This window comes from Colias croceus, chromosome 7 (assembly GCF_905220415.1).
Source record: "Colias croceus chromosome 7, ilColCroc2.1".
NCBI classification, from domain to species: Eukaryota; Metazoa; Arthropoda; class Insecta; order Lepidoptera; family Pieridae; genus Colias; species Colias croceus.
This window is the reverse complement of record NC_059543.1, coordinates 681,575-693,637: the sequence shown is the minus strand read 5'-3', so window position 1 is coordinate 693,637 and position 12,063 is coordinate 681,575. Positions and strand designations below refer to the sequence as shown.

Sequence of the window (12,063 nt, the reverse complement as noted above, 5' to 3'; positions counted from 1 at the left end):
TTACCCGCGTGGCTCCGCTTCTGTTGGTCTTCCTCGATAAATGGGCTATCCAAAACCGAAAGAGTTTTTCAAATCGGACCAGTAGTTCTTGAGATAGCGCATTCAAAAAACAAACAAACTCTTCAGCTGTATAATATAAAGTAAAGATAAGTAAATAAAAGCATACCTAGTTAATGTAAATACGTAATCGAGACCAATCAGTTTCATTTTCGGCTATAGGTACAAAAGTTTTCTCTGCATCTAAAATGTATCATCTTTATTTCCTTGTCTAATCCGTTAACTTCTCATTCTAATAGGATTAATACATATTTTACAAAATAGTGCCGTCTTCATTAAAATCATTAATTACAATTTTGCTAATTAATGACTGTGATGTCACACGGTGACTTCCTATAAGTTTAATTAAAATTAACGAATATATATTTTAATTACTCGGCTATACCCGCAGGTGAAGGGTTGTTCCAATAAATCGACTGATGCATTAGTTAGCATGAATTAAGGGATCTTGTGAGATTAATGAAGATATCTTCTTGCTTGCCAATCTGTATACAGGATGTTTTATTTGTCAAAGAACGTAAACCTATAATAATTGGTGTTTATATACCGTCTGTGTCTCTGCAATTATTAAATATATCTCGTCCGTTTTGTCCGTGTGTTTAATTATAGTGAACGTGTACCCTAGTGGGGTAAAGGGCAGACGTATTATGCATTCATCTATTTCACTGACCGATTTTCTTTAGGGACAAGTAGGTAATCAGCCTTCTGTATCCTGCCAGACCGAAACATTTTTTTTCTTCATCTCCATCAGGAATCGAGCCCAGGACATCTCCATTCTACACTCACGCGTCAACCACTGTACCAAGAAGGCAATGTGTTTAATTATGCGAACGGTATATTTGATAATCGCTATTTATTGCAATAATCAAATCCTAATGTATTAACGATCTTAGCTTACTCACGGGGAGTAATCTCTATAATATGTGAAGACTAGCCAAGTCCCTGCAACACGAATACGTAATTAAGGAAGGGTATATACTATATACTATATACACAATATATTTGGTAAATGTTAAAAATATGTAATGACGATTCAAAAGTGCTTCTAGAAGTCTAATTCAATAAATGAATTTTTGAGTTGAGTTTGAGTTATATTTAAAGTATACTAATATTATCAAGTTGAACAGTTTGTTTGTTTGTTTGAACGCGCTAATCTCAGGAACTACTTGAAAAATTCTTTCGGTGTTAGATAGCCCATTTATTGAGGAAGGCTATAGGCTCTATATCATTACGCTAAGACCAACAGGAGCGGAGTAATGCGGGTGAAACCGCGCGGAACAGCTAGGTATAATGCATAGCAGTTGTTTCTATCAATCTAATCACGAACCTATTTAATCTATATAAACTATGTCAAACTCTATAGCATTCCGTACTCCGTGTTGAATGTATTAACAACAGCCTGTATATTCTACCTTCAAGGTACACTCCTGAGAATAAATCGCGTTGAATAATTCCTAAATTAACATTTTTAATCTGTGCCGAGATGTTACTGCATAAATTGTTCCACCCTTTACTGATTGCAGACAGATAAGCTAAATACCCTTTACTGTTCAGGTGGGGCTGCCAACTTGAGATAAAAATGATATTATAGATAATAAACAATCTTACGTAACAGCTGTATAAATAAATAATTGTGTTGGTAATGTGAAATTACCAATTAAGGCACATATTAAAAATACCTATTTGGTAGCTGAAACAAAACGCTTATTATTAAAATATTATTAACCCCCCTTGACCACCGAGCGGCCCAATGAGACCACGACACAATAGATTTTCTATTGTGTCTGTGATTCCGGGGGCTATCTGTGATTCCGGGGGCTAAGGATTAAAAATTAAAATATGATTTTTCAGGCAAATCTCTGATTTGACTACACCGATTTTATTTTCAGAAGGTGTCAAACTTAAATATTAAAGTAATGTGTTAATGTAACATAGATAAATTACCCAAAACGCATAGCTAGAAGGCTAATAACATTTCTTTAAATTACTCCTTGTAGTATCTTTAATAACCCTACAAACCATTATAATCGCAGGACAACATAACCATCACACTAAACATATTTAAACAACACAAATTAGTACACATTTACCGTTCCAAAGCATATATCAGCGTGATCGTGTCCATTACATGCATAAAAGCTACTAGAATGTTCCATAACCGCTAGAACCATTACCATATTTCAGGCCCTCATTTGTCCTCTGAATCACTCACCTGGTTCGCTGATGTACAGCTGGCTTTATTACGCCATTCGTTTCGTTCCACGGACTAAACGTTGTAGTGGAATTTTACTATGCATTATTGTTTAAATGGCTTTGTGACGCTTTTGTGTGATACAACATTCTTGACGTTTTTTAATTTGTATTAGGTTTTTAAAAGAGAAAAGAGGAAGAAAGAAAGAATATATTGCGCTTGTTGACGGTTTATGAAAGCTTCTCGTGTAAAAGCTACGTAACAATACTATAGCTTGGAGTGTTACAATCATGTACATGTCTGATTTTTATTAGTATTAGAGTCGTAATTGCCTCGAAGATAGATCTTGCATTATTTTGTTTTAATTTGTGTATCCATACGCTATTTTACTTTTCAGTTTGTGTGTTTCTTATTTATCATATTTCAAATACTCCGATACAATTCATTGTACCTTTAGATTTACTTTTAGATTTCAATTGTTTTCAACAAGGTGGCAAATCGGATACCTACAATCATATTACAAGCAGAGAGGCGTGTATTGTGAATCTGTATGCAAATTGCGACGGTGTGCAGGTGTCTCCAGCTAACGGAAAGGGTAACCGCCAGAAAATTCGTTCAGGAACATTGAAATAAAATTGTAAAGGTAAAAGTTTTGAAAAGAGCCAGAAATTTTATTTCTCGTTTTTTTTTATAAATGCGAAAGTCGTTCTGTTGTCTATCTTGGAATGAAAATATTGGAAGACCAGGGCTAAAAACAAGGTGCTTCTTATTTTAAACGGGGTTGAACGTTTTTGTAAAAATATTAACTAACATCCGTCCACCAATTTTTGCAAAGTTGCTTACAAAACAGAATAATTTTAACACACAATAAATTTTTACCTATAAAAGTAACAATATATTTTCCCCGTAAAATTGTATCCAACAAAAACAGGCATTAGGTTCGTTATTTAATTATTCCGAAGTGCCATAAAAGCTATCGATAGAATACGAATTTGTTCGAAGTTTTATCGAAAAGCGTGCTAATGTGTCAGAGTGTCGACAAACAGTGCGGAAAGCACTAAAACTGCGATCAAGGTGGACAAACTTGTGCGTACTGGAGATATCGTAGTGATGGGATAGCGATATCGATAAATTGATATTCATTGATTAATTGTAATAAGAAAAAAAGACGTGTGGCTCTCGGGGACTGCCGCGGTAAAGCTATTGCATAGCATGCCTTCAAGCCACACCTCCACCCGTCGGAGTGGGGAGCGTGAGGTTTTTCGTTACGGAATTTCTGGATTCGGTCCCCGCGCTCAAGGCCCGCGATAGAAGCTATGCAATAGCTTAAAAAATTGATGTATTCGTCCAGTATTGAATATTATGATATATTTCCATTGCAGTACCTGTGGCTGTACGTTGTATATAGAACGGATATCTCTCCATAAAAAAAGCACTTCAAAAGATTTAACCTCTGGAGCGAATTCTAAAGATAATACTTAAGCGTTTCTAACTTTTCTGGTAAATTTTCTCCTGTGTTTTACCAAATAAAAAAATTATCCATAATTAAACACAGTTGCCTATTTAATTACTAACAAAAATTGACATATCGATAGATTTATATCGATATACTCGTAACTAGAACATCCCTAGCAACAAAGGAGCGTAAGAAAGTAAATTCCGTTCACCTGATAGAACGGTTATTAGCCAATTCGATGCCCATTCCTATCCTAATAGAGGTATAATAAAAGGGTCCTCTCTATTTTTTTCGTTTATTCGACGAAAAGGTAAAAATAAAATTTTCTTATTCAATTTGTTAGACGTAGTTCGATTTTTCGTGTGCGAGTTCGTTATTACTGCATTATAGTGGTATAGTTTTAGTTACAAGGATTTTTCGATATAAGGTACAATTGTTTATTGCATTTATTTTATTTATATTAAAATACCTTATATTTATTACCTTTCGTTATTATAGGTACTTAGGGATATAAAGACTTGTGTGTGTAGAATTAATTTGGATTATAAATAAATTGTATCTACGTTGTTTTATATATTTGACTAAAATTCTCTTGTATTTAGAAATAATATTATATGACCCGGTAAAGTGTAGGTAGCTTATGTACAGTGTACTTTTCCGGAAAACAAGTTTTATGTTTTCTAACTGTTCAGCCTGTCTGATGTGATTATATAACGACTAACACTCGTACATCAACATTACAAAGGATAATTATCTACTAAATTTACTATACTCTAAACTGTTAATAAAAAAAAGTTGCATCATCCCCAAAACACATTTATTCCATAGGTACATTTCACACCAATCATAACATCTTTAAGACAAGTTACACGCACAATATAGGGAAAAACGTTTTTGCAATATTAGCATGGTCCACGCGCAAGCAACGCCATGTGTTAGTGATAGTGCGTTAATAATACAGGTGCCTGTGATCTATTGCTCCTACGTGGCGTGGTGTGGGGTATAGGCGGTAGCGGAAAATGCTTTTTTACTATTTGAAACTTCTTATAAGCTTGTTTTACTATGTATCATGTTCAAATTGGTCTAAATCGTCTGGCATTTATACATATAAAACTATTAATCGTGGAAACAAGAATTTGTTATTTTTTAGCGAATATATTCAACTTGATGTATTGACTGCTGCCGCCGACGCGGACGCGTCGACGACTGACGTCAGCATGTGGCGACGGCTGAAGTAGCCTCTGCCGTTCGTCGTTAGAACGCTAAATAGACACGAAAATCATACCAAACTAAACTATTGTATTTATAATTTCAGTAAGTATTTCCAACTTGTACCACAGAAAGTGAACGTAGCAGAGAACACACGAATATGTGTAAAAATAACTCCAACGTGTCGATACAATGATTTACTTGTTTTAATATTGTCGCTTTTCAGCATTTCAGCTTCAGTTTGCATCTTATTTTAGTATTTCACCAACTTTATAAATGGTAGATGTAGTATATTATGGAAGTTATGATTATTACAATTATTGTATTTTAAAAATTTTAAGGTAATAGCAATGTTGTTAAAAAGAAGGAGTGTTATACAGTTACTAGCTGCGCTCCGCGGTTTCACCCGCGTAGATCCGCTCCTGTTGGTCTTAGCGTGATGATAATATGTAGTCTATCCTTCCTCGATGAATGGGCTATCTAACACCGAAAGAATTTTTCAAATCGGACCAGTAATTCCTGAGATTAGCGCGTTCAAACAAACAAACTCTTCAGCTTTATAATATTAGTATAGATTTTTAAATTTTATCAAAAAATTCACTAAGCTTATAGTTACTTGAATAGAACGCTGTCAATAAAATTCCAAAATATTATTAATTCCTAAACATATTTAACAAAACTTCCAAAATCCACCCTCTTTTTACGTGTTTTACAATTTTTCCCCTCTCCGAGTGTTAAGCGACTTAATGACAGGAAAATTGAAAGTTTCGCGCCGTTCCTTGCAAAAAGTTCGCTAAGTATCGTAAAAAACCATTTGGAGATAACGCGAAAGCAATGTAGATACGTGTGAATACGAAAATATTAGTTACGATAATATCTAACCTAAATCTGGAAATGAAAACTTTTTTTCAGCATGAACTTGTACATATACGCTTCCTTTAAATATTTTTTTGTAACACTCGTATTCTTATGGTTTCAAATGTGTTAGCTTTACTCATTATACTGTAAAAACGTTTCAAATCTGTTAAAAAATCACTACAAACAGTACTTAAATACTTAAGAAATCTTAAATATACATATTGTAATATGTTACATTTCTTCAGTATATTATTATAGAAAAAGCCATTACAAAATCAATTATTACAATAGTATTTATCTGTACCGTTTCTAACAAAGCATCTTTCATTTAGCAAAGAGGTTGGAAATATTTTGTTTGTGTGTAAGTACCTCGGGAAGAGAGACAACAAAGGGAGTGATATCTTATCACCGTGCGAGTAACACTGTGCATTAACACCTAGAGAAGTCGCTTTGATGTCGTAGATGTAATCTTGTGTTGGAGAAGGTACTCTACTTTAACTTTGAAATTATATGGTAAGGTTTCATGGAAGAATTTGGAAACTTAAATATAGGTATATATGGGGTCTATCTATGGGGTCTAGAATGTATATTGTATGAATGTTTAAATAAGTAATAAGGTGTGTATATCCATTGCATTTTAGTTTTCCTAAAATGCGCGTCTACTAAGTTTTCCGAAACGTTTCAATTTTTTGTGCTATTTTTAAGAAGGAATCACTTCTTGTCATGTTTTTTATTCAAGATTTTAATGGAATATTGTTTATGACAAAGGAATGCCGAGGAACTATCTAACAACTGAAAATTGAATTATTTCTAAAATAATCAAGTAGAGTGTGTTCCACATGAACGCATTGTAGAGTACTATTTACCACAATGGGATTCTTTTTGGTCCCTTTGTGTTGTCGATTAACTTTGATCTAGGTAGCACTAATGGATTGTTGAAAGACCTACCTGACTGTCTTGATCTGGCTTCACTTAGGTTTTTAGATAATTGGTCTCGTCTATTGTTAAAAAGGGGTTTCAAAATTGAAACTTTAATTAAAATCTTGAAAAGGTTTAAAGCAAGTTTCAATATTAAGACAAATAAATTTATAATGTATTAAGAAGAAGATTGTGATTTTAAAAATTTACAGTGTGTTTTAAGTTCTTATCAATTTTCAAAAAACTTTTGTTAATTTATGTGATAGAATTAATATTCATATTAAATTAACATCCGTCTTACTTAAAGTAATCAAAATTTTTGTCCCATTCATGCACAAAACGAGGAAAGAAAACAACCAAATGTGGAATCAAAAAAACATGTATTGTCTATCTTAGTGCAATAGCCCAACAAATTAAAAAAAAACTTCAGTCGACATTTCAACTTGATGGTCGATCGGACTAGATATCAAGAAGGCTCAGGTCGTCGTTTATTGGGGAGGTTGGGGAAGGTGGGCGCCGGTGGCCTGGAAACCGTTCTCGTTGGCGATGTAGGTGACGGTGTAGACGACGCCATCGGGACCGGGGTAAGAGAACTGTCCACGGACTTCTATAGCCTCATTCTCGGCTCCTTGGTTCTTGAGCACAGCCTGTTCTTGGGCTTGGATGCCGTTGGATGTCTCTAAACTGGAATTTAAATGGGTAATTAGTATCATTCTAGAAAAGACTATGGATATTGAAATAAGTTGGTAATTAGTATCCTTCTATACTGCGTTTCTAGCATGATAAAGTTTAAGAAAGGTCTAAAAATCCATTTAAAATGTCTAATAGTCAATATAGTGCCAATAAGATTCAAGATTTATATTGCAGTAGCTGAATTATTATAATGTAATAAATAGATGAATTTACTTAAAAATTCAACTTCTTCCTAGAGCAATGTAATAAATAAGTAAAGATAAACTTACTCGTAAGCGTAACCGTCAACACCAATGTTGTTGATGTTGTATTTGAGGATGGTGGCTTCTCTGTCCTCAGCGGGGAGGGCGACGGCCGCGGCCACGAAGAGAGCGAATACGATGAACTAGAGAAAGAAGAATGGTTAGAATGTGCTACAGAACATCTCTCGACTCAATGTCACAAACATGTTGGGCATCATATTAATGAAGAGAGGCTTTTTTGTGATGTATTTATAAAAAAAGGGAAAAAAACTTCATTTACAGAACTGAACAAGATAGGTAGTTAAACTACTAATTAACCACTAAACACAATCATTGCACATATCATTGACCTCAGGTCGATTACTTTGCCATTTTTGCTAATTGCCAAACATTTAGACAATCTTGTATGATGAAACGCGCCGTTTGGCCCAAATCATTTTCAATGTGTAAAGGTCAAACATATAAAAAGACATTATGAAAAAAAACCGGCCAAGTGCGAGTCGGACTCGCGCACCGAGGGTTCCGTAAAATTTAAGGTTTTCGGAATTTTTCCTTTATGTGTGCTATAAAACGTTGCTTCATGCCAAATTTCAAGATTCTAGGTCGACTGGAAGTACCCTTTAGGTTTTGATTCCCTTGCGAGTACTTGCGAGTTTCAAAATATGCAGCTTAAATTGCTGTTTCTTTTGATTGCGTTGACATAGAAGTTTGATTTTGTTACAGCTTAAAGGTATTATAGACCTGAGTATTTGTTATGAATTTCAATTTAATACCTCTACGCGTTTATGAGGAAATGGGTAGTAAGTTTAAAATTATTAAAAAAAAATATATATTATGTGATGTAACTAAAAAAATATGGTTTTCGTAATTTTTCCTTTATCTATGCTATAAGACGTTGCTTCGTACCAAATTTCAAGATTCTGAGTTCACGGGAAGCACCCTGTAGGTTTTGATTCCCTTGCAAGTGTCGAAAATTTGCGGCATAAACGGCTGTATCTTTTGATTGCGTTGGCTTAGAAGTTTGATTTTTTCACAGCTTCAAGGGACAGTAGACCTGAGTAATTGATATAAATTTCAGCTTCATACCTCTACGCGTTCCTGAGAAAAAGGGTCTTGACAGACGGACGGACGGACGGACGGACGGACAGACGGACAACAAAGTGATCCTATAAGGGTTCCGTTTTTTTCCTTTTGAGGTACGGAACCCTAAAAACTCTGATTCATAAAATAACTTTAGTATCACACAATCGACGGTAACAGTTGAGTAATTTTGAAGAATGTATCGTTAACTTTCCTGTTACAAGTCGTAAAGAATGATAGTGACCTTGACCTAACCACATTGTTACCTATTTATTAAACGAGGCTTGCAAAAAGCTTTTTTCGACAAATATAGGACTTTAAAATCGATGAGTTTCTGGAAATTTTAGAGCCGCAATGACAATCGTCACGTTTTTCCACGCAATACTTTATCATTAAAATATTTAATTTGAGCTTTACTAGTTTTATTTATTTAAATTGAATTCCACTCGATATTACAAACGATGTTTTGGACAAAAAACTTCGCAGAAAAGTTTTTGCTTCCTTTTCTGCCGCCGTTTTAACTACTGTTAATAGTATTAATTCGACTTTTTCTGACAAGTGCTGCCAATTTTATGTAATAATGGTCACTAAGTACTCACGGATTTCATTTTTGATAGGTGATGAGGTCTTGTAGTCCGTGAGGATGAGTCGACTGAATTGAACTGTGATCGGAATATAGATTTCGCACTATATATACCTATCCAACTATTTTACATATATTTAAATTTGGGCTGATGCAGTCTGGTTTTTTCGGGCGACTTTTGGCAATTTCGTTGTTTTAATTATGTGTCGTGATGATTATTGGGATAATAGGATATAATATTTTCTAGTAGATAGTGTTAACTAGTAGATACTAGTTCCCACCGCAAGATTATTGCGTTCATAGTTTTTTTGATGAAACCAAAATTTTATGTAAGTATATTAATTATAATTAGGAGAATATAATATATCGACTTGGTTGCCAGTTGAACAGTTTGTTTATTGAAGTCTTTTTATTACAATAAATATTGTGTATTGCATTGTTACTTAAATTATTTTTTGTTACTTCTTATGATTTTAGATATTTCCTAATACTCTGGATTATTTTAATTAAAGTGCTTAGTGTAAAAAACTGTACTTAAAAATAGATCTACATAAATATATAACTTTGAATCATTTTTTGTATTATTGGATATATTTTCATTCCCAGCAAAATTTGTTATTGTTTATTTATATAAAAATAAACTAGTGCAATTTGAAGAAACGAGATAATTTTCCGTTTCAATTTCTTCAATCAGTTAAGACATTGTTACTTACCTTAACATACAATATTAATTACAGAGTTTCTACAGGCTGAGCCAAGATTTGTGAAAGAATCTTTATATTATCGAATCTACATACTATCTATAGGTACATCTTATATATAAAAATGAATCGCAAAATGTGTTGGTAAGCGCATAACTCGAGAACGGCTGAACCGATTTCGATAATTCTTTTTATATTATATTTCTTGAAGTACGAGGATGGATCTTATATAGAGAAAACTTAAACATGTACCACGTCACTGGATCGATACCAAACCCAAATATGTGATTAAATTTTTTTTTGTATGTCTGTCTGTCTGTATGTATGTGAAAGCATCACGTGAAAACTAACAGTTTGATTTCGATGAAACTTGGTATATTCCTATCCTTGATATATATCCTGGGCATAAAATAGGATACTTTCTATCCTGGAAAAATACGTAGAAAAATCAAATCTTAATTTTTCAGTTTTATCCATAGACGTTGTTCTGTAGAACCGTAAGTCCGTAACACACGTTGCGTTAGAAACGTCTTACAAGTTCAAAATGGAGTCGCGGGCGGAAGCTAGTCTATACTAATATTATAAAGCTGAAAGGTTTGTTTGATTGTTTGTTTGTTTGAACGCGCTAATCTCAGTAACTACTGGTCCCATTTTTCAAAATGAAAATTCTTTCGGTGTTTGATAGCCCATTCATTGCCCAAAATTCTTTCACCATTACAAAGCTGCATCTTCACTATATTGCATTTAAAAAAAAAAATAGAGATCCTTACCAAAAATGCAATAAAGTAACCCAAGGTGTAAAAAATTCCTTAATAAAAATTCTGTCATCGCGTGCGCTGTGGAATTTATTCCTTGAAGTACGAGGATGGTTCTTATGAAAAAAAACGTAGACATGTAGGTACCACGGGCGAAGCCGGGGCGGACCGCTAGTATTATTATAAAGCTGGAGAGATTGTTTGAACTACTCTGGTCCGATTTTAAAATTTATAACGGTGTTAGATAGCCCATTTATCGAGGAAGGCTATAGCTATATATAATATACAGTATCATCACGCTAAGACCAACAGGAGTGGAGCAATATGGTGCACAGCGGGCTATGTTGAATAGGTATGATTTCGTAGCAAATTATATTTCATGTTTTTGTATACGATTCTTAACTTATCGAATATATAATAAATTTTTTAAAATTATTAAAAAGCGTAAAATATAGTTTAATTAAATATCAAGAGCTTTTAATTAACAGAATCGAAAAAATCGTTTTTGGTTTCCGTACCGAAAGGATAAAACGGGATCCTATTACTGAGACTTTGTTGTCTATGTGTCTGTCTGTCTGCAGGTTGTATCTCATAAACCGTGATTCTCGTTTTATTTTTTAAAAATTTACTATGGCCATTTTACTCATTAGGCTAAGTACTTTTTTGATATCTGCAATAGTTACGGAATAATCGCTTGTGCACACTTAATGATTACACCCTGTCTTAATACGTAAATATTTATACATAATATCAAAGTATATAGATTTTAAATCTCTATGCCTGCTTGAAAAAAGCATACAAGCTTGTAGGTTTTGTAGGTTGGTATAAGATCAACCTAATCAAAATAGATTCCACAAAAAATATGCTACGAGCTGTTCCCCGCGGTTACACCCGCAGGCCGCATTGCTCCGCTCATGTTGGTCTTAGCGTGATGATATAATATAGCCTATAGCCTTCCTCGATAAATGGGCTATCTAACACCGAAATAATTTTTCAAATAGGACCAGTAGTTCCTGTGATTAGCGCGTTCAAACAAACAAACAAACTCTTCAGCTTTATAATATTAGTATAGATATCAATAATATTTATATTTTTTAAATAAACTACCTACTGAAAATCTAATACTATCTGTATTAGATTTTCAGTAGGTAGTTTATAGTACACAATTTTTTTTTCTATAAAGTTCACAAAAATCACATTAAAAACAAAACTATTGGAACCACGACCTTGACATTCAGAAAGGATGGAACCGGCTTACCTAGCTCCACGAAACTTCTAATAACGTTTTTAAAATCTGAGTGTGTTACGAGGCATTGTCAT

General features: G+C 33.7%; 1 protein-coding gene across 1 annotated transcript; it reads right to left on the bottom strand.

The window, feature by feature from the left end:
- Positions 1-7,050: 7,050 nt before the first annotated feature.
- On the bottom strand, positions 7,051-9,356 carry LOC123693204 (flexible cuticle protein 12-like). Its single transcript, XM_045638203.1, has 3 exons — positions 9,304-9,356; positions 7,652-7,767; positions 7,051-7,373 (listed from the first exon to the last, which is right to left on the bottom strand). The coding sequence occupies exons 1-3, from the start codon at positions 9,310-9,312 to the stop codon at positions 7,178-7,180; spliced, it is 321 nt and encodes a 106-aa protein (XP_045494159.1). The 5' UTR covers positions 9,313-9,356; the 3' UTR covers positions 7,051-7,177.
- Positions 9,357-12,063: the final 2,707 nt, after the last annotated feature.

Coding starts and splice junctions, on each gene's coding strand:
- LOC123693204 (XM_045638203.1), bottom strand. Junction 7,374..7,651: donor GTTGACGGTTACGCTTACGA/GTAAGTTTATCT, acceptor TTTAAATTCCAG/TTTAGAGACATCCAACGGCA.